The following is a 23,490-nucleotide window of genomic DNA, read 5'->3' on the forward strand; positions in this document are numbered from 1 at the left end:
GACCCACTAAGACAGGGGTCAGTGTGGTGAAAAAAACAGAAGAGACAGCTGTTTTCAGAATGGCAAAACTCCCCCATTTTTATGGCTTTTGAAGGGAAATCCCTCTCGTCTACTGGGTATGAAGCCACTGACCACTGCGGGGGTATTCCTGTCGTAGGTATAGCCCACAATTTGTTAGATTATGGCCGGGGAAAATCCAGTTGCATGGATTGGATCAACAAAGCGCAGCCCTGAAGAAAATCCCCACTGATCTATGGCGCTAAGAAATGATCGATTCGGAATCGGCTCGCCGCCTCAAAGAAGCGATAGGTTTGGACATACACGATGATAGCGGCAAGCAAAATGCATCCTCTAATCCTTCTTTCCACACAACCCCAGCCCCCTTCTCACCTCTTCCCTTCCCACCACCTCCTACATCCTTGCCTCCCAGCACGTTGGACGAGCTCGTTGGCGCTGGTAATTGCCAGCGGATGAGTGACATGCAGAAACGGCTGGGTTGCCAGAACTGGATAACCATCTCTTTTGTGCGTTGTTTGCAATCATTGCGATTGGGAAGTGATTCTGTACTGGGGGAGGACTAAAGATCCAGGAGGTTGTTGGAAGAGCACAAAGGGAGAAAAAAAAATCTGTGATAAAGCAACGGAGCGAGCTGCCATTCAGTCTGCCACTGATCAGTTTCTATTGAGGACATGTGGGGGCGGGGAGGACCCCAAAGAGACTGAGGGGAAACAAAACTGTCAGGTGGAAAAAGATAAGAAAAGAAGCTGAAGGATCTATATACAGATAAACACAACTATGGTGATGTATTTTGGACTTAAAAAGGCAAATATAAAAACATGTGTTGCAACCTCTTGCCGTATAACTCACAGAAGGTGCGTCAGCATACCGATTATTCTTGAAATGTAGGGCGCTATCTAACCAAATTTGGGGCGGGCAACAACAACAAAAAACACGTCACTTGTGAACACAAAATAAATCTTGGAAAACACAAACGACTGCTCTCACTTTTCATTTCTCCTCATCACTGCTCTCGCCTCTTTACACAGAGGGACTATGCAACCCCCCCACTCACATATCTTTATTGAAACCATGTGTTCTGAGCTCCCAAAGACAGACTTTCCTTATCAACACCCACAGTGGGCTGCATGGTGACAAAGCCTTGCCTCCCCGGAGGGGAAGGGGAGCAGGCTCAGCTGGACAGGGAGGGATTTCCAGCGGATCTGTGTACTCCAGAAGCAATCTAAACTACTGAGACCCAGTGGAAAAGTCCTCCATATGGAGATTCAGTGGGTTTCAGTGCACTCTGGCATGAGCTCATATGTGAAGATTACTTGTAATGAGGGCAATGCCTACAAAGACACTTGTTAACAAGACCAGAAATAATAATCTACCAATTATTTCTATCAAATCAAAGGATTCATTGTATATTTTTTGACAGAAATAAGTGTTTATTATCAAACAGCGAACGTGACAAAAATAAAAACCTATGGCTTCATCATAACCAGGGATTTTGACACTCGCATGTGACCACGGTGTTGTGTGTGTGTATAAAAGAGCATTCAAAACAAAAGACACAGGTGATAACAGAATCCCTTTCAAGCCTGACTCCTGTCTGGCTCGCACACTGTAAGCTTTCAGATGTTATGGGGGGGAGCTCCCAGACTTCTCTGATGAATCATTATGTCAGAACTGGGTTTGGGTTTTGGGGTGGAGAGGTCAAAGCATTTCCCTTATGCTGCCTGGTCTGTTTTGTAACAGAAGATAAGCCTCGGCTTCTTTTTCCGGAACTGAGAAAGGAAGCATTGTCACAGAGGTAGGAGAAACCGAGTCCATCATCATCATCATCATCATCATAACCTCGTGGCTACATGATTTCGAGGTGGGGTATAATCTGGAGAAAGCAATGCATCGAACTCTGGATGATAGTATAGGATCTTCGCGACCCCCGGGCTACTGTGAACCGCCTGTGTGGACGAACAGAACTATTTCGAGAGCTTTGAGGAAGTTCCTTAACGCGTGACAGCACAAGACAAAGAGGGAACCACGGCTGCCAGATGTGGAAATGGGAGAATGAAACGGAATCAGTGGCATGTTCATGAAGAAACAGCAAAGTCAAAAAATGACGACAATCCTTTCCGAGTTTGAATCCCGACCAGCCGGAGGGTTGTGTTTTGTAGCCGACCCCCCCTGACCTTTGACATCGTTGCGACAAAATAGGGGGATTTCCTTACAGGTAGCAATAAAGCGCTACAATAAAGTCAGCAAACCACACTGACTTTGCAACAGCTGGACGCAGAAGTCACCTGCGCTGTGCAAGTACCACGGATGACACGGCGAGGAGGAGGAGGAGGAGAGAGATGACAAGAAGTGACAAATGTGGCAAATAGCTTCCTGCAGGTGTGATCCATCTACACTCGCACTGTGCTGGGAGCTGAAGAGGAGTGTAACATGACCAGGACGTTCATTGTAGCTGATGTGCAGTGAGTGAGTGGAGATGGTTTCTCATCTCTGCAGGAAAATGGAGGTGTTGTTGAATGCTCATGAATATCTATTTATTTGCAGAGCCAGTGTGGATTGAGCTCTTCTTTGATTCTCTTGAACCTGTGCTGTTAACACACAATGGAGAGGTGTGAATGATGATGCCCACCCCTCCTCCCCAATTCCATGCATAAATTGTATCTTCCCACATAACCTTCATTTTTTTTTCTTCCATTGAGAGCAAAACGATTACAGCAAGTTAGACACAGCTACGTCTATAACATCTCCAGCAGGCTGCAACCTCAGAATAAAGCTGTCAATTAAAGTCAGCCTGAAGAAGAAAAATAAACCACACTCAAAAATCGTATGTATATATTATTTTTTTTCCCGTCCGCGTATGAGAAACACAACGTGAGGAGGCGATGCCAAAACTTACCGACTGGAGGAAGAGCAGTGTCCGCACATAATCCCTCTCGGTGTTCAGTATTTCGTTTAAAACGCAGAGCCGGAGCCGCTGCTGCCGGTCCGAGTCCCTGGAGAGGTGGACGCCGTTCTCGTGATGCCCGTCGTCCTCGTCCATGGTGGTCATGAAAGCCTTTGGAGAGGCTGCGCGCATCGGAAACACTCTCCCAGGTACGAGGAGCCACACTTTGCAGAGTTTGTGTTGCTTCAGTCCATCTCGCGGCAGCAAGTTTCCACACAAAAAAAAATAAACTCGCGAGCCGCAACGCAAGACAACGCACCACGCGCACGCGCTGGAGATTAAAACAAAAAGTTTAAAACCCCAAAGTACCAAAACGGCGAGCGCAGAGCCTCTGGCTGTGTGGTCGCAACACCAGCTGGGAGCGAGCGAGGCGACAGTAGATCAATTCAGATTGTGGAGACGGCGGAGGGAGGAGGAGGAGGAACCCAGTGCCGCGCGCACACACACACACACACACACACACACACACACACACACACACACACACACACACACACACACACACACACACACACACACACACACACACACACACACACACACACACACACACACACACACACACACACACACACCGGGGGCCGCAGCTCACTTCTGCAGTGAGCACACGAAAACAACATAGGCGTTCACAGGAGCATCTGTAACGAGGAGCCATTGAGACTTAACGCCACATTAAATTAGCCTACTGTGTCATAGTCTTTTTACGGAATAATACAAATCACAATACATTATTAAGGAACCTATTAACTAACAAATATCAAAAATGAGGTGTCTAATGCGCCCTAGTAGGTTATACATGTGTATTTTTAAACATGATGAAAAACAGTCATTCATAGTTTAAAATCATAAAATAAAGCCTCAGTCACTATATTGTCCCTTTGAATTCAAAATGTAGTTAGTTTGTGAGATGCAGGCAATCTGTGAGGCTAAGTGGAAATAGCTAAATTACTTCCTCTTAGCCAAATGCAAATGTATGCTAGCAACTAAAAATAGAAATAAAGGTCTTAATTAAAAGCTTCACCGAGTTTTTGTTTCGTTTGTTTTTCTCAAAGCACGTCTTTGAATTGAGGGTCACAGCCTTTAACGCCATTATACATTAAAATAAATAATAATAATCATGTTTATTGAGTAAATTAAGCTATACGTGTAGGGTCCCTACCAGTCACCTGTAGCGAGCGTTAGCAGGTAATTTGAGAGGATGGCGCCCTCTGGTGGATAGCGGCGCAACAAGCACCGGTACTGCAATAAACAGCTCTTTCTAACGGTAAACACGCTTCGGTCCGAGGTCACGTCTAAAAATATAAATAAACCACTTTCATTTGTAATTTGTCATAGTAGCACCGAGTTGCTAATTTTGACTGCAATACGCCAATATTTTTTTTTTCGCGGGCTCATTCGTGTCTCGTGCCCATTTGATGCGTTTCAGGGCTTCTGGTCTCGTGCGACTGTTGCATGTCATTTATGTCCTCGGAAATCCGAAAATGATTATATGTCGTCTCGATCATGGACGATGTTTTTTTAGGTGCACTTTTAATAACAATTCAAACGATAGTTTTTTTATTCAAACCAGTTTTGTGTAAAACGGTTGGTGCATATAATAAACAGACTGGGTACAATGTGAACACGCTATGACTGGTATATTGCTGCTACATCAAAGACGTGTAGGTAAGGTAAACAGAGTACAAATACTTCAGAATTTAGTAAAAAAAAAATTAAAGTTAATATCTGACTTTGTATACCTGCTTGCACACTCTCTCTCTCTCTCTCTCTCTCTCTCTCTCACACACACACACACACACACACACACACACACACACACACACACACACACACACACACACACACACACACTCTCTCTCTCTCTCGCTCACACCACATTCTGCACTTGCCGCAAACATTCATAATAGAATAAGTGAAAACGTTTACTTTTTAAAGTTTTTTTTATTTATTATTCAAGCGTTATTCGGGCCCTAATTCATAAAAAGTAACTGAGATCAATCATGTGAACAAAAAGTCAAACATCAGAAATGGGAGAGGATTAAAATGTCAATAATAATTTTAATTGATGCATGTTACATTCAATACCCATTGTAATGCTCCCACACATAATTGCTTGCATACACACGCACACCTTTTCTCGCTATCTCACGGATGAGGAATGCAACAGACAACTTGTAAATGCCTTACACTATCATATATTTACATATCATCCTCCACTTCTGTACATGGCAAATCTTTAAATATGATCAAACATCAGAGGAGTAACATAGGATACAATGTATGACTGATTGTATGTAGTTTTTTTTAAGCATATTCAATGTATATTATTTTTCCTTCTCAAAAAAAAAATTAAAAAAAGGCACGTGCACAAAGCACTGTCATAAAAAGTGAGTCGCTATTAGACATGATAGGTTAAAAAAAAAAATCCACGGTGCCTCTTCTTTCATTCATAGTCCGCGAAAAAAAAAGTCGTCCTTCAGAAGGGGGGCGGGGGGCTGCACCACAGTACAAAAAGAGATGAACCAAAGGGAATAGAAAATGAACAGAAAAACGTGCTCAGTGCATTAAGACTTCTCCAATATAACAAAGAAACCAACTAGAGGTGTTTGCCCTGTTTTCGTCCGCTGTGATAAATAAATTCACATTGTTACAGGTGCAAAATGAAAACCGGATGTACAGTGAGTGAACAAAAGTGAGACAAAAAAGCGCATGTTGAATTTGTTATCCGAAAGTTAAATATTCTCTTTCAAACCTAAAAATGTTTTTTTGCGGTCACTTCCTATCAGCCCCGCAAACGTCAAGTGCAAACTGCAGGAGCTCTGTGGCGACTCATTATCAGTAAACTAAAATGTTACCAAGCGTTAAAGAGTAAAAACAGTTTGAGTTATGTCTCGAGGAAATTCTCGGAACTTTAAATGCTGTGTATTTTTTTTATTTTTTAGGGGTCACTATGACACCTTGTAGTGTAAATGATTTGACTGGCGACACACACACACACACAGTTGAGATGGGACGACTTGCAGACTGGCAAAGGAGCCGAGTGCAGGTTCCAAAAATGACTCCCCCCGCGTACAGTAAAACAACGTAGGAGTCCCAGAAACCATCTGGAAAATAAAAATATATAGAAAGCACTCAATCAGCTGCTGCGATGGCCAAGTGTGTGTGTGTGTGTGTGTGTGTGTGTGTGTGTGTGTGTGTGTGTGTGTGTGTGTGTGTGTGTGTGTGTTTCGCACAAGAGTGGAAGGAAGACTTTTGCAGTGGATGACGAGTATCTTTGTAAAAACAGGGTTAATGCTCTCAGACGTTTCTTTGTTTTCTTCCAGCCGCTTGCAGCAGCTGTGTATATTACAAAACTTATTTTTCTTCTTCTTTCTTTCTATAACGCTTGCGTGTTTATCTTTCTGGCAAAAATCCGCCCCTGAAAATTTGCTTGGTTCAAACAAAAACAGATATACAGATATGCAGATCTGGATTTAGGACACAACCTTTGTATTACCAAGCCATCCACTCGTGTCACAGGGGCTTAAAAGGACAAGCTTTTTACAATTTCAGAAAGGCCAACAGTGTAACTATTGTATTGCAGTTAATGACAAGCAGGAACTCTTTTTTTTTTTGCCACGAAGCGTGAACCTTAAATGAAGAGAGTCACTGCTGAACTTCGGCCACTGAAAACTTCAGCGAGTGGCTGCGACACAGAAATGCAGCGCATTCCACCTTGGCGTGGTTTTTGACACTTTGCTCTCGGAGTCAAAGGCAGACAGTGTTGATATATGTATTCATATAAATAACAAAACAGTACAGTATAAATATAAAGATTCTGTGTGTGTGTGTATGTGTGTGTGCACAGTTGTAAATGGTGTATGAGTATAGGACGAGTGTGTCTGTTTTGTGAGCCAGTGTTAGGACAGGGCGGGGGGAGAGAAAGGGTTAAAGGTGCAGCTTCCCCTCCCCCACCTCGTGGAAGAGCGAGGTGTAAAACTCGGGCTCCAGTTGCTTGTTGCGGTAGCGCTGGACCATCTCTGTTATTTTCTGCTTCCGCCTCACGTGAGGCGGGTTGTACAAGTCACTTTCCAGGCGCTTCCGTCGGCACACGTTGATGACCGTTTGGCGCACGAGAAACCCTGAGGACGGAGACACAAACACAAGCGCGTCAGGCCAAGGCGGTCACAAGATTCTTTTTGTTTAAGACAAAAAAAAAGTGCCGTGGATGAATCCTTTCATAGCTGACGAGCGCCAAATAAGGGAAAAGACATTCTAACATTCTACTGACTGCTTTGACAAAGGAGCAAAGATAAATATATATTTATATTTTATGTATTTACTCTTGTTCATTTATGATTTTGAAAGTCGAAATGTAAACAGCTTGCAACTATGACACCTGTTGTCCAAGAGTGGTATTGCATGCATTGAGCGCTTTTTATTAAGTTACACGCCAGCAGAGGAGAGAGAAATACTCGCAAAAATGTATTTTCTGGTACAGCTAAACAGTGACCTGGTAGGGATGAATAAAGAGAGAGCCATAGGAGCCATTACCTAGTGCTCTGCGGCTGACCACCATGCCGTCCACCAGGGGAATCACCATGCCAAATTTGCCCATGGCTCCATGCAGCCGGATCCTGAAGAGCCCCGTCTTCAGGGGGTGGATGAAGATCAGAGGCACGTCCTTCTCTAGTAGCCCTGACCTGCAGCGGGAACAATTCAGGAAAAACACGGAGGGCAATGATGGAGGTTGATTTGCAACAAACTACAACAAATTACTATGTAATAGAATCCTTTTTGACAAACAGGGGCGCACATACAAAACACAATAAATCAGCTTCTTTATATGCTTTGGAAGTACGGAAAAAAACTTAATTTATCTTCAAAAATGCCAAGCTTCCATTTTCTTTTGAAGGACTCCCCGGCCGCACAGAAAACAGCCCACTAATTAAATGAACTGTTGTCATGTTATCAGATCGCACACCCTCCAGACGACATGGCATTGTTAATTTGGGTAAATACAAGCCATTTGAAATCAGTTTTGACATTTTTTGCTTTGAGAGTAAACTTCTGAATACCTGCAGGAAGTGCTGTTGCTCATGCTGGCTTCCAAGCCCGTGCTGGTTTCCGCCAAGAGATCAGACAAGGGGAAGTTCTCTGAAAACAATAAAAGCATACATTATTTTACAGCTACCTTTTAAAAAGGCTACAGAGTACTTTTTGAACAAACAGTTGTGTGTGGAGTAACTCACTGACAGCACGAGATAAAGCGCTAGAAAAAAAGATGGAATGAAGTGTGTGCCTACCGATATCGTCAAAGCGCTCCACCCAGACCACAAACACCTTGGTCTCAGGACCCAGAGGTGGGAAAGACTTCCCAGTCGACGACCTCTTTGTCTTCACCAAAGGACTCAGCTGCAGAAACACAACACAAACAGAACAATGAGAAGTCCTAATCAGCGCCGTCAGCGTACTCTTCAGATACACGGACGTGAGCCAAAACGTTACCTTTTTGGCAGACTCCAGGTTTTCAGAGTGGTTGGGGAACAGCTCCAGGGTGAGATTGGGTTGTCTGAGTGGACCGGGCATGAGGTCTGCGTTGGGGTCTGCCTCCACTGTGGAGTCACTGTGCACCGATGACTCCTCTGGGAAGCAACAAGCAACAGCTTTTGTCAACACAGAACACTCACCGGGTGCATTTGTCGTATGCAGAATCTATGGATTCCCACTCAACGTAGTGGATACTGACCAGAATGTTCTGTTAACGATGGAACGACGAAGGCGATCTCCGTCAGAGCGTCGGCGTAGTACAAAACTTTCTTCTCCCCGTTGAACACGGAGCCTCCTGTGTCCTCAGGAGTGGCTGCGTCCTCTACGGCAGGAAAAAAATAAAACATTTACTTTTTTATTTATTTGTTAGATTTTCAAGAAACAATATTGGTATAGAAACATAGACAAGACCAATTTTTAAAAAAAAAAGGATTTTTAAATTTTTTTTATTTAAATGTATAATAAATAAATAATATTGAAATATATACATGAAAAAAAATGTTTATGGTTAGTAAATCACCTATGTCCACTTTTATGCCACCATAGTCAACATAAAGCAAAGGTATGCAAGGCATCCCTCCTGTCAATCATCTCCATATGTTCAAGATAATAAATAAAAAGGACCTCATACTTTTTCTAAATAGTTTATTTTTCCGCCCTTCTAAATAGCTTGTTTTTTTCAACGGATCATACAGGCAGTTGTTTAAGCCAGTCACCAACACTTGGTCTATTTACATTTTTCAATTAGAGCGCTATTAGATTTGTTCTTACTTCTTTACGTCATATTCCTTTGGCTGACACTGATAAGAAAGGCGTGGGCCTTAATTATCACATGCAGATAAATAACAGATGCCATGACGTGCGTCCTCCCGATGGTCTTCCTCACAGATAATGCAGTAGTTAGCTTAGAATTTACCGGTTTGCTGTATTTCATTGTCGTCAGAGCAGGAGTTGAGGGACCAGCTGGTGTCCAGGTGTCCCGTCCACCCAGGGTGGCGTCCCACGTCCACAGGCCAGCCCAAAGACAGCAGGAACTCCAGAAAGTGGGGTTGGACGCTGGACGATGACTCCACATTCCTCAGGATCTGATCACAGCGAAATAAACATATTGAGGTCTAAACATCTGTACGTTTTCAAGGTCAATTCAAGCCATTTCATTGCACTTCTAATTAAATACAGGGTAAATCTGTTGAGAACTCCCTCACCTCGGGGCTGCTTTTCTGTCCAGCCCTCACATAGAAAACAAAGACGGTGTCGAAGGGTCGGCAGGGAAGCAGGTCCAGGTAGCTGATGTCATCAAAAAACCCCGGCAACGATGACTCCAGGCCAATCAGATGAGGAGGTAGACGACTGTTGTTGGGCTCCTATCAATAATAAATGAATACACATGCTTCTAAATTAAGCATATCATTTAATATAAGTTTTTTTTTGCCGCTTCGATCCCAGATGATTTCTCATCGGCCGTGATCGCACAAATCATTTTGACCCAACCTTAAGCGCCTCCAGAGACAGAAAGCCGAAGTGTGAGAGGAAGAGGCGGGCCGTCTGGAACTCCTTCGAGGGTGGAGGGGGTTTGCAGTCCGTCTGTGGGTCGGGGTAAGGCTTGGACTTCCAGATTTCCTCGCTGTGCCGCTCCAAGGCGTTCTCGTACTCGATCTGCTTGGTCATCAGAATACGAAGCCTGTCGTGCTGAAGTTCCAGCTGAAGAAGAAGAAGAAGAGGAGGAGGAGGACGGGGTCATCTTTAAGTGGCTGCGGCTGATGAACGGCACTCGATTGTATGAATTCACCACGACCCCACAAATACCACACAAAGTCCCACAGTCACCTCCCAAAGCTGATTGCTGGTCACCACATTATTAGCTAAACCTGTACAATTCCAATCCAGCACAACGGTTCCAAAAAGTCAGCCTATTGGACGTTTTTAAATGTTCACTTTCTTCACACTTTGTCAGAGAGGCGCTGGTTCAACTCTGTGGTCATTTTTCAGACCATGGGCTAGAAATTATTGCACGGGTATTGTACTGGATTGAGAAACTGCACACCGTCCGAGATCCTCGTAGGATTTCCACCAAACCAGATGATTCGACCCGATATTCCAAAAGACACCCAAGTGGAATTTCATCTGTCCAACAACTCACTTGTGGGAAATAACTTTTCACTGTACTTGTCGCTTTGGAATCCTCCGGCCAGCCCATACAACCCACCTGAATGTTGTACGATGACAAACAGTATGAGCGACTCATTTACTGCCGGCTCTAGTTCGGCCATGACAGCAATCTTGTTTCAGCTTGTGCCCGAAGTAGAATAATTCAATTATTAGTCATAGCGGGGACACGAGACCAATGACGGGAAGCAAATCTCACCTCTTTACTGACGATGTCATCCAAGTCAGGAATACTGACGTCAGCTTTGACGAGCGGTATCTTATCCACCTCTTCGGGAAAGGGCCTCTGCTTGACGCTGTACTTGATACCCACGCCATTGTTGGGTGTCGGACGGCCCTCGGGAACAAACACCTGCTGTAGAAGGCACGCACACACACACACACACACACACACACACACAGGTGTCATCAGCAAAACAGACGTGGCAGTTTTGACAAAAGCAAAAACGTAGTATTCATAAAGTGTCGTCGGTTTCGCATTGGGGAGGGGGTTCCCCCGTGGCGCAGTGAACCACAGTGTGATCTCACCCTCTGATTGGCCCGAGCTCCTCTGGGTTGGTGGAAGAGCTGCATGGTCCAGGCGTGTCTGCCGGCCGTCCCTCGGATCAAAACCGTCACTGATGGACTGGGGTCTTTATGGAGAAACACAGACGGCATTTTACTTAACCAGCGCTTGGAACACGACAGGCGAGACGGTCGCTGCTCGTGCATTCAGTAAACTGGTATTACGCCCCCAAAGGGCGGATGAAAAGCTACTGACTCTGCTCGTTGCCGAGAGGTTGCTCCAGCATGGCGAGGATGACCGAGTTGTCCAGGACGAAGTAGCGGAAGTTGCTGGCTCCTGTGGCGCTGAGTCGGGCGTAGCGGATCAGGGTGTCTTCATTCAGCAGACTGCAGGTGGAGGCGGTTCCGCTCGGGGACGGGAAGGCCCCCAACACCTGCATGATACTGGGGAACACCGAAGAAAACTAGGTCAGGAGGCACTGCACGTTTTACTGCTGTGTGCAGAAGAGCTGGGGAAACTAGGTCAGCAGGAAACAAGTAGAACAAAAAAGGCATAATTTAAGACAACCATGAAAACATACAAAATACAAAGTTACCGAATTCTTTTTGGAGTAATTTCTTTGGAATAACATCTTATTGTTGAAAAGAAGAAAGTGTTTATTTAGTGATACATCCAGAAATGAAACTTGCAGCTATGTTTTTATGATTGCAATGATTCGACTGTGCTACGTTTTTTCTTCATTTATGGGTGCGGTTCTGATTTCTGACTTTTCCAACAATGGATATTTGTTTGCCAGCTCGTCAACAGCCTCGGTGTCGATCAAGATCAGCGTCTATGCTTGTAGATAAGGAGGAGCCGTCACGGCTAGAAAGCCAGCGTTTGAATATACAAGGAAGGCAGTTTGGTATTTGTCTGTGTAGAAGGAGAAGCCACTCACAGACCACAGACTAATATGACATGTAAATGTTTCCCTCCCCAAAAGACGACCCAGGACAAGTACGTGAGAGCACAGGTTGTTTAAATAAGATACATAAAAGAGCACACTAACCGTTTCCACTACATGTGCGGATTGACATGCCAAAAGTGCCATTAACTATATTAACAAACTGTGGTTTTTGGATCCATACTGTAGAAACTGAGAGGAATCTCACCAGGACAAAGTGGCCTCGGCAGCGTCCTTCACCCTCATTGAAGCTGGGTTGTGCTCCTTCTCCCCTTTGTGTCGCACCTCCAGTTCCTGTCGGGACTTGCTGCCAGAGATTCCCAGCTCCACGATCTCCAACACCTCCACCAAACAATCCTGTTCCAGAAAAAAAAAAAAGGGGGGCCGAATCTTCAGAGCGGGAGTGAAAGTTTTTCCTCCCACATACATGGAGGCGGCAACTTAGAAGTGGCAAGGTATCCAGTTGAAATGTACCCCCATGCAAACAAAATCCATCCCTCTCTAAACAAGCAACATATCTGAGGGGATATTTGCATTGGTCTTTTAGAACGTACCTTCTCATCCAGCATGTCGGGGTGCTCTGTGAGCCACACACACAGAAACTGGAAGGCGGCTACAATCATGGAGTGGAGGTCTCGGGACTGAAGGGGAGCTGGGCGGCTACACTGGTACACGATGTACCCGCATATCGAGCTGACGGCACGTTTACGGTCTGCGGAGTCCACTCCCACTTTTACCTGATGAGGACATATACAAAAAAGTACAGAGAGTATTACATAAGCTACAAAGTTCTTCATTTCATGCATTTGTGAGAAGAAAAAAAAGCCTGGTCTTTGGTATGCGTGTTCTTGGTTTACTCAAACACGGCACATTTTAATATTTGTGATTTTAAATAGAAGTGACAGTATTGTTAGAACTAGTATTCATGTCAATACAAATACCATCAATGTTCCCTTGGCCCCTCTGCACTCTTTATTTATGTCACATCCAGGGCCATATATTTACATTTCATAGCCAATTACTGTCTATTTTACAAACTCTACTATTACTAAACTAAGGGGAGCAGCAGGCAGATAAATTGCAGGCCATATCCAGAAACTTCTCTCATTCTGATACTTTGTGGTACTGTGTTGACAGTTTGATGGCAACTCCCTTTGAGATGAACTTTCTGACTTAGAAGTTTACTTGAACCACCTTAAAGCACCATCGACCATGTTATTTTGGACGTGAATTAATTAACTGGGACCAGACTAGTGACGATTATAACTGCCACACTGAGTTACACTCTGTGGGGAAGCGTTCGGACGTTGTACCTTTACCTTGGCAAGCCCAGCCAGCAGCTCCAGGGCAGCCAGTGAGATGCTCATGTCTTGCCTCCACTGGGAGTTGAGCCTCTGAGTGACCAGGTGGATGCTGCGCACCAGCAGGCCCGCCGCCGTATCTGGAAGAGCTAGACCATAAAACACCCCGAAATACCAAAACACCGAAGAGAGTGAAGCAAAGCAGAATTTAGGCAATGCAGCGGAGGTATCAAGGGGGAAACATGCAGGAAATATCCTGCAAGCCCCGATATTAGACATTGAAAACATGCATTAGATAAGAGTTTGAAATCAGTACAGCACACAGTGTAGACTGGAATATAGATGGTGGGCGTCCTGCTGAGGGGAAGGGCTGAGCGATCAAGTTCTGACTTTGAAAGAAAAGAAAACTCCACGTCTGATGTCGTCAGCAAGCATGTCCAAATATAATAATAACTAAGCCAATCTGACCAACGGGGACAACAATTTTCTATATAGAGGTATTGGGCAACTCCTCGCAATCAATGTACCTCCACAAAAAGTGGAATAATTAATGTTATATTTCTATGTAGGCTCCTTTCAATAATGTTGTCAGACAACTATAATAACAATCTGAGTATGTCAGTGTCAATAACAAGCACTCTAAATATGGACGTACATTGATTGTTCTCATTCAACAGTGGACATTTTTTTTGTTTACCTACAAATTGCAGGGCTTGAAACATTTTTTTTAAATTAATTGTTTTGAACAACAATGTAAAGTTGCCCGAGTAGTTTCATAAAATAAAATATATATTAACTAGTGGAAGTAACAGAGCCTTTCATTTCAGCCCCATGTCTCAAAACCGTCATTGTTGTTCATTTCTTCCTCAAGCCGACCATCTGACGACCTTTCTGAGTTTCTACCATCGGAAGAACCAGAGGATGTTTGACGTGTTATGCTCAGTATGTAGATGTCGCTCTGACTCCAACTTATTTTCTTTTTCATGATGAGCATGCCGAGTTATGTAATAACCGTCTTCAGATCCCTGCCCCACTCTCAAGTCTTGTTTTTCCTGTCCAGTACCGAGCCTCATTACGCATTGTAACCAAGAACACCACCCCATACGCTCCCATTTCCTGCTGGACAAAGTCACCCATAAGCAGCACAGTGTTAGAGTAAAGAAGCTGTCAACTTTTAGGCAAAAGTAGAGGAGAGCGGCCATTATATGTTATCACATTTTCTTTCTTCTTTTTATTTATTTTTTTTCAATAAAAAGTCCAACATAATAATTTAGCCAAACATCGCTCAGCCCTACCGAGGAAAAGACAATAATCTTTTAAATGCTTTTGATGAGTCAACCAGTCAATTAGAGAAAGAAAAAGGGCAATCAGCAGGCGCTCCAAACTTCACAACAGCACAGCATCACAGCAAATAACGTCGGCATCACCCACAAAGGCATTTTACCCAACGCTTCTTAACTCTGCATACCACTTTAACCACGTTAGCTATGAAGAACAAATGTGTTAATTCAACAAGTTACATGTTTTGATCAGCAAGTAGGCACTGATCACATGACGTAATGTTGTAGCGAGCTGGAGGTATGCAGGCCCTGACCGAAGCTGGCACCAATGTGTAACTTTCAGCCAGCTCGAGAAAACCAGTTTACGTGGAGCAGCCGTGCGTCTTACCGTAGTCTCGAAGCAGGGCCTGGGAGGGACGCTCAGAGTCCGGGCTGGTGGCCTCCGTGCTGCCCCCGCTGGTGAAACTAATGCCGCTGTTGGTGCGGCTGTGACTCTGACTCCTCACGGTCATGTGGCTCCCGTCTATGCTCCCCTACCACCACACAAAAAATAAATAAATGTATGTCCAGTTTGTCACACTGCTTCTTCCATGCAACGTGTTAATCGTTCATAATAAGTAGATAGCGGCCGGGATCTGAGACTTACTGTTTCGGTCTGTGCACCTATGGACTCCAGCAGCGCCGAGTCTTGAACAATATTTAGCATCGCACCTGAGAGGGGAGGGGCAGCAAATAATTATACGATGCATGGAATAATACAGATTGAATACAGTCCAAAAACGAGTCTCAAGCTGGTAAAATGCTGCGTAAACAATCGGGAGAGGTAAAATAAACAAGTCAGTAGATACCCAGAATGAGCTGTGTGTTGGTGGGGTCGGTCTCAGTCTGAAGTGCTCCGATGAGGACATTAACGAGACGTAGCCTCAGGGACAGGAACGACACGGGCTGGTCATGAGGCCATCCATCCTCCTCGTTGAACTTTCCTTCCAACAGAACCTAAAGAGCGCAACGTCAACACGGTAAAGAACCAAGCCTTTGTATCTTCAAGTGGACTTACGGTGCGGAGAATGTTTTTAAATAAAATCAAACCTCTGATTTGATGTTGCCAAAATGGTGCGGCAGTGGCAGCATGGCGAGTAGGATGTTGATCGAGGCTCGCCTCAGGTCGGTAGGATTTACATAAATCTTGAATTTGGACAGCTCCCTGTTGAGTCAGACAAATCACACAGACTTAAAGGAACTTAAGACGACATTCTCAAAACCTCTGAGAAATTATAATGGTCTGAGAAAGTTATCCACAGTAAACAAAAGAGGCCAATTACACAGGAACCAACCCAAAACCAGTCTGACCTGTCTGGTACGATAGTCTCCAGCGCAGCTATGAAGTAGGGCACCACCACATTGATGCCCTTCAGGTCAGTGCAGAAGAGAGAGGAAGAGTTGAGAATGATCGAAGCCAGAACTGGCCGACAGATAAAATCAGAGATCTGGAGACCCTGAATCAGGACCATGTAGAACCTGCAGAACGAGAAAAGAGGAACAGTTCAAAATCCTCCTGCTCACAGTTAGGCAGATGTTAGATTGGGCCAGAATTTGTCTTACCTGGACAGGTAAACAGGCAGAATATCCTCCCCGGTTTTCTTGCTACAGAAGATGCGGCAGAGAGTCCCGCAGGCCTCGGCCCGTCCCGCCTCGTAGCTCTCCGGGAACTCGTTGGCGTCGAACATGGGGTTGGACACCATGGAGTCGGTGGACATTTGGGAGCCCTTCCTCCTCAGCTCCAGACCTACTTGGGTGGCTATCGCTGCGGAGAGTGCAAAGACACAGAGAATGAAAGGGACCCTGAGTTGTAACATGGTCACCAGTATACATGCATGTATGAGAAACAGGCAAACAAAGACATGTAGCTACTATATGTAAATCACAAAAAAACATGTTTTGAAGGAAACATAGCTTAAATTAGACGGGGGGTGGGAGGGGGAAGCAACATAAAGCAGACACTTAATCACTATCACAACAAGAGGAAAAAAAACTTCAACACACACTCACTTCATACAAAAGAAAAGCATTCAAAAGGGAACTCTGACACAAAGAGCTTGCCGTCAAAGTCCAACCTATTACTAGTACTTTTACTTTGGAGCGCTGGCGATAAAAATGTTTTCAGCCGCAAGACCACGAGGCAAAATCCCTGGGTCAGCTTCCTCCCTGTTGCACTTATATGACAGTCACTCAAGGTCCAGAACATCCACTTCATGCATTGAGGCACCAAACCAATAAAATCAAAACTCAAGTGAACCGACAATACAAAAGGAAAATCATAGGAAACCAAACATTAATGCTGAACTTGAGGGGTCCGAAATGATAAGGGTTAGTGTGACCCGAAAGAAAAAAAAAAAATGAGAACTGAAAAACAGGGTGGCGTCGTCACAAACTGGCAACGTTATGATCGAGACAAGTGGTCAGTTGGTGAAACCCATTCCATCACCTTGGAAACGCTGAGAGCAAAACGCTGGTGGACTTGTATGTATGACAGGCAGTGGGAACAGAAAAACAGTGGCGATAATGATGATGATCATGAGGAAACTCAACAAAAAAAAAAAAAAGCGGGTAATATTTGTCAAGAAACGCAAATCAAGTGAGGGAAAACAAGCTGCCGTTCCTACTTACAAGATTTATAAGAAAGGAGAATTTGGATAAAAGAGGCTGCAAGATAACAGAAATAGTGGAGAGACACAAAATCAAAGCAGAGCCAATATTTTGGGATCAATTCATAAGAGGCATGAATTGGGTTTTTTTTCTTTTCGCGTTCTCCTCAATACATGACTTTTGACCTATTACAACTCTTTAACATTAATAAGACATGGTAGACACATGCAGGACACTACACCAAAAAGAGAAAAATAAATGGAGAGTCAATAAGGAGCCAGATTTATTTTCAAACACTAAGTACTGTATGTGCTGTGAATAAAATGGCTGTATGACGGCTTATGAGTATAGTCTATGTAGTTCTAGCCCTTAGTTGGTAGATGTAAATGAATTAGAATCAGATGGAAATTTCATACCAGGCCACTTCTAACCAAGCCCTCCACCCACACCAAGGCACAAAGAAGTTTTAGAGAAAATGGTGGAGAAAAAAATAAATAAAAGGGAAAGACTATCCCAAAGACATACAGTAATAAAATAAGACACCAAAAACACAGATAACTCCACACAAAAACGACATACTGATAAACAGCAACGGAACACCCACCTGCCCATGCACAAAGAGGAAACGCTGTAAACCCTCGCCTCACGTCTTACCGGTCATGCTGGGGTCCCGGCTGAGGCCGCTGTGGAGCTTACAGTGGACCAGCGCGGCGTCGAAAAGCCACTGGCCGAACAGATTGAGGATGCTGTTGACCTTCGGCCGCGCTGGGGCTGGCAAGGGCCGAGTCTCCCAACTGCTCTGATTGGGACTGGACAGCAGGGTCGGGGAGGAGGAAGTTTGTTGCTGTTGCTGCTGTTGTTGTTGCTGCTGCTGAGATGCTTTGGTTGGTTGATTACCGCTGCCCTGCAGGGTGAGGAGGGATATCTGATTAGGCTGCCGACAACATGATTTGGGGAACCAACAGATGACACGCAGAAGATATTAGGTAAAATATTTATTTTCTTACATTAAAACATGAAAAACTCAGAGCATTAAGTTAATAATGGAGCAAACACCTATTTGCTATGTGAAAATATATATATATATACACACACACATATACACACACACAGTGTAATGTCTACCTGAGCACAGAATTAAGTTATTCTTCCTTCTGCGACTGTTGTAATCCGAGCTTTGCTGTGTTTACATAGCCGTTACCGTGGTGCGTGCATGCCAGTCTCTTTTTGTATGCGCTAATCGCCACTGCCGTTACTGCTATAACCTAAGGCCTTGCCGATCCCCCCCCCTCCAAAATGCCATCACTTTAACATTCTATCCTATTAGACATTGGTGTGAAACTTTCATAACTAACCATATGAATTCTTGAGTCATGGCCAAACACGAATACACGTTTTGGCCAAATTTGAAAGTAATCCGCTCAAGGCGGTCCTCAGATATCGCAAGAATGGGACCACCAAAGTATAGTCTGTTCATTCTGGAGTCCGGATGGACCAGATAGACCGACATACAACCCAAACACATAAAAGTAGAGATCTAAACTTGTTCTAACTCTGCACTTATTATTTACTTGACTACACTTGCTTGAACTTACAGTTGAACTCTTGCTTGTGGTCTTGTTGACCACCGTGTGCCGTTGCTTGCGGCTGTGTGGGGGCGTGGTGTTGGTGATGGAGGGGGGCGGAGACATGCTCATCCTGTTGACCGGGGTGGGCGGAGCACTGTCTGCTCTGGGACGGGATATACCTGTCGACAGGAAGGTAAAATGAGCAGGGGGGGGGGGGGGCTAAAGTTAGCGCCTTAAGAGAGAGGACAACGATTTCTGATCAGCAAACAAGATTTTTTTTTTATAAATCTCCATCCCCCAACTTTTCAAGAGGACAGAACTTGTTATGTTAAATTGAATCATTTGAAGAAATCCCCCCCACCCCCATTTTGAATGTTATGTGAGAGAAAAGAGTCTGTGACGTGATCATCGACGGGAGTCATTCAAAGACATGCAAGACAATGTTAGATATGAATCAGCAGTAATTGACATCCATCCATCTTGATTGACTTTTGGCGCCCGCAGAGAGACCCCTCCTTGATGATGTTGTAGGTTAATTGGAATGTCTGGAAGGGGATTATTTTTGCTACAGCAAGACTAAACTCAGTGGATGGTATCATCACCACCAATGAGTACAGCCCTCCATAATCCGGCCTTTGCATGACACGATGCATCAGCAGATGTCTGTACCATGAGAGAGCAGCACTGGGCAAAAAGAGAACACCCTCTCCCGTACGTCTCTCTTTTCAACAGAGACACCTATAGTGTAGAGGGAGAAATCACACCAGCATGTTTCTATTCAAATGTTTCAACAAATGTTATTGACTGACATCATCCATCCTGATCCTAACTGAGGAGTACCGCCCCGGAATAACAACTGGTTACAAGAAACGAATGCTTGGAATGGCTGTCAATCGCTTAAATGACTTTCAGTGCACGTCTTGGCAATAGCTTGGTCATCGTAACTGAGCTATTCTTTTTTTCATGCTTACCCAGGAAGGCATCGACTAAGCAACTGATGCCCCTCATGGCCCTGAAGAAAATCTGGGGCAGCTGTTTCAAACAGGGATGCAGCACCACTTCATGAGGCAAGCCGCTGGAGTTAAGAAACTGCTCCTGGAATTTTGGAGTGGTGCTCACTATCGTAGGGTTGCTCAGGTCCACCGGGTTGCTAGAGACAAACGGAGAAATAAGCAAATTCACCGATTAAGGAGTGATTAAGCAGTGTCCATTAGAGTTAGTTTGAAGGGGAGAAAATATCTCCTTTACGGGTTAGAACCCAAGAAAAATGAGGGTTTGTGCACCTGAGCATGTGGAGAAAGCGGTACCACGTCTGGGCCACACAGTCGTGGTCCATCTCTAAAGGGATCAGGCTGGCGTCTTCATCGGGAACTTTAAAAGGTGGGAAGGACGGCCCGTGGGTAAAGCGCAGGAGCCTGGATTGAAGGGGCGAGACAGGAATGTACAGATGACTCTCGGCAGAGAATACGGACACTAATTGTATCATTTGTCGTACGGTTGTTATTACAGCCACTTAGATATTTACAACTTGTTTTGATCACATACAAGAATAAAACAGGTGAGGCAAACAAACTATCATAAATTCTAGTCAAAGCATTCAACAAGTTCCCCAAAACTAAACCACTAAGATGAAGCCGAGCTGCTGCCGTTCTCACCTGGAGGTCAGGGCACAGGCCACTCTGCTCCACTGCTCCACGACAGGAGGGTGGTGTCTCCAGTTGGCCAGCATCTCCCTCGATGTCTTCCAATAAGGTGGCGTGGGAAAGCAGCGGGCACATGCAAGCAGCCACACCTCAAACAGCACCGCCATCAATTTCTCTGCCAGTTTCTCAGCCACCCCGACTGAAAGATAATAGGCGATTCTTGATTTTAGTAATCACCATCACGGCTAAGTAAATACTGCAGAGAGGGGCTGTATTGTACCTCCGACCGTGGGCGCGGCAAGTAATGTGTCGTTGATGCGAAGCAGGAAGAGCAACAGCACCTCCCAGGTTTCCCTCACCATGGACACGGACTCTCGTGCAAGTTTCTGGACTGCCGTCAGAACCTGCTGGCAAAGCCTGATGTGGTTTAGACTATGTTGATCAGGCCTGGAGGGGGAGACATGAGAGTTTGAAATGAGAGGGTTAAAGAGGAAATCAGGGGGGAGAGACAAAGCAAAGAGTATTATTTAAATTTCAAAACCACAGCTAATGGGAGATGGAGGCTCATTCGTGAACCTTCCCGACGTACCTCGGCACAAAGACATTGTAGAGATGCTTGAGGATGGTCTGGACGTACATATTGGGCTCCTTGACCACGGGCTGAGGCATCGAGTCCCTGGGCGACACCAGGGCCATCATCCAGTCGGTGTACACGTCCACGCACAGCTTGACGGTGTCCCCCTCCAGGGGGAGGGTGAGGCCGTAGCACAGCACCTCCATGGTCCACTTCACCTGGGAATCCAGCGTTTCATCAAGTTGCGTGAATTTCAATGAGTTCCAAGTTATTAGTTTAAGACACACGAGGGAGACAAGGACAGCTCCCGAAACGTTTTTTCAACCGTGTCATATTCTGCCATTATTTTGCTATACTACGGCTCCTTTATGTCCGTCTGTCAGTGAGCACGAGGAGTTGAGCACATCTGATTTACGGTCTCATAACAAGGGAGGTTTAGAGCAAGATGATGATGGCAATAACAACACGCCACCTCTTCAAATCATGTGATGTAGTTTCTTGCTAAATAATAATAAATTAAGAAAACAGACCGGCTACTCAAAGGACAAGTGATGCAACACAAACTAGATCCTCATTCTCCAGTCAATGTTAAATTTGAACATCAGTGTAAATGCATCAAAGACGACAGTAAAGACACAGGATGTCTGACTTGCTGCGAGCTGTGCGGTTCACTTCACTGACAGCTGGTTTATAGCTTTTTTTCTCTGCATTTGATCCTACGGAAGGGCTCTGGACTTCCCCATTAAAGAGACCAATATAGTTTTATCACAGAATACATATAATGGGCGTGTCTCAGAGTCTTTAAGATATGACACTAGCCATTTACATTGTGTTTTTTTGTGCATAATCCATGCACAAAATAAACACTCATAGCAACCCGAACTGTGCTCACTGCCATTAACATGGAATGTGAAGTGAGGGGGGTGTCTGTTGTGTTTCAGGCCCACACCTCCTGCAGAGAAAAAGAGAAGCTATCTCCGTAGCACTCCGACAATCACTCCTTTATATGATGCAGCAGCTCCACAAAAAGACAGCCCTGCGTAGAAGACATATGACAGCCCAACTTGGGTTTGCCTGAAGGCATTTACATAGACTTTAACAGCATGATGGGAGGGGCTGATCTTATGCGATAAAAAAAATTGGACTCTTTCGTTTGAATGTCAAGTATTATATATCTGGGCAAAAGCTGGGTCTATACACATACTATCACCCTCCCCCTCTTTGGTGAAACATGGCGGTGGCAGAACAAATCCTGCCTGCTCCACTGTGTGTGCCACCTGTGTGAAGCACAAATCCCACATAGCATGGGTCTTTGCCCCAAACTCATCCGGCAGCCTGGTGAGATGCATGCTATACGGAAACAAGTTAAAGGACAGATATAGAAGTCTCGGTGTGCAAACGTCATAATGACCTACCTACCAAAGACGAACCTTAAGACAGTGACTACACCATATCACCCAGTCCGAACGACACATATCTTGAAATTCATATTTTTTTACTTGAATTGTGCTTCTTTTTTTCAAATATAATGGTAAGCAATTTGTCACAAAAAAAAAGATACCTAGCTAGTACATTGGTAGCACCATCAAACAGCGTGGCATACACGAAGCATTTGCAACTGTTGTCTAACTACATCTTGTGGGAATAAGTTATTGAAGCCCACAGCCTCTCCAGAAGGCGTCAACATGGCACACAAACGTCGCATTGACAACAGTGTTTTTCCCCTCACCTCCTTGTCCGTCTTGAGGATGTTCTCGGTGGCGACGGGGCTCACCGCCGTGCCCAGAGGCTTGACCACGGCATTGGCCACCTCCGTGCCCACGCTCGTGGGGTAGGTGTGCAGCACGCTGAGGTGGCCCTGGTCACTCTGCACCACCAGCTGCAGCGAGCGCCACTCGGAATACATGCTGCCGACGTCTGCTGGCTCTCTACTCACGGCCCCTGCCTCCACCTGCGCGCGCACACACGCACACGCACACACGCACACAAGTCAACGAAAGGGAGGAGAAACTAAAAGTTGAGAAAACCGGAAACTAGGTCTAGGCTAACGTTACTTTACAGTCTACCTCTGTTGTTAGCCTACTTCTCCAAAGCTGTCAACATGTAACCGTGCTAACAGGAACGTACCATTTCACAGCGCGATATTCGTTTTGATAATCGATCTCGACGACTATCAAGAGGTCCAACTACCAGCATAACATTAACTTGGTAAACGCGGACTGATTCACGCGTATCTTACTTAGCTGGCTAGCTCGTGTATGTTGGTGGAGGGAGAGGCTGCAGGATTAGCTCAAACGGACTGCGTCTGCAACAGTACGGAGCTCAACACAACATAACACAAATAGTAGCCAAATTGTCATTTTGGGCGCAATG

At 44.9% G+C, this 23,490-nt stretch overlaps 2 protein-coding genes across 2 annotated transcripts in view; both read right to left on the bottom strand.

Annotated features, from left to right (window-relative positions):
* The window catches only part of prex1 (phosphatidylinositol-3,4,5-trisphosphate-dependent Rac exchange factor 1), a gene marked incomplete at its 5' end in the record, with an annotated part of 72,967 nt that extends 69,909 nt beyond the window's left edge, over window positions 1-3,058 (bottom strand). Inside the window, one exon of the mRNA XM_079226363.1 lies at window positions 2,915-3,058. Coding sequence (XP_079082489.1) covers window positions 2,915-3,058 — 144 coding nt within the window. The remainder of the gene's footprint in view (window positions 1-2,914) is intronic.
* A 1,835-nt stretch (window positions 3,059-4,893) lies between these two features.
* LOC306743740 (ral GTPase-activating protein subunit beta-like) lies at window positions 4,894-23,023 on the bottom strand (the record flags this gene model as incomplete). Its single annotated transcript, XM_079226290.1, has 30 exons — window positions 4,894-6,066; window positions 6,917-7,083; window positions 7,496-7,644; window positions 8,020-8,098; window positions 8,248-8,356; window positions 8,450-8,586; window positions 8,691-8,813; window positions 9,408-9,576; window positions 9,697-9,855; window positions 9,983-10,192; window positions 10,857-11,009; window positions 11,186-11,282; window positions 11,414-11,605; window positions 12,314-12,462; window positions 12,660-12,842; window positions 13,425-13,546; window positions 15,075-15,219; window positions 15,333-15,397; window positions 15,535-15,682; window positions 15,776-15,890; window positions 16,037-16,204; window positions 16,289-16,490; window positions 17,987-18,185; window positions 18,904-19,079; window positions 19,872-20,050; window positions 20,184-20,315; window positions 20,556-20,742; window positions 20,824-20,990; window positions 21,133-21,335; window positions 22,847-23,023. The coding sequence occupies 30 exons, from the start codon at window positions 23,021-23,023 to the stop codon at window positions 5,911-5,913; spliced, it is 4,617 nt and encodes a 1,538-aa protein (XP_079082416.1). The 3' UTR covers window positions 4,894-5,910.
* Window positions 23,024-23,490: the final 467 nt, after the last annotated feature.

Source organism: Taurulus bubalis (genome assembly GCF_910589615.1).
Source record: "Taurulus bubalis genome assembly, chromosome: 11".
Classification (NCBI taxonomy): domain Eukaryota; kingdom Metazoa; phylum Chordata; class Actinopteri; order Perciformes; family Cottidae; genus Taurulus; species Taurulus bubalis.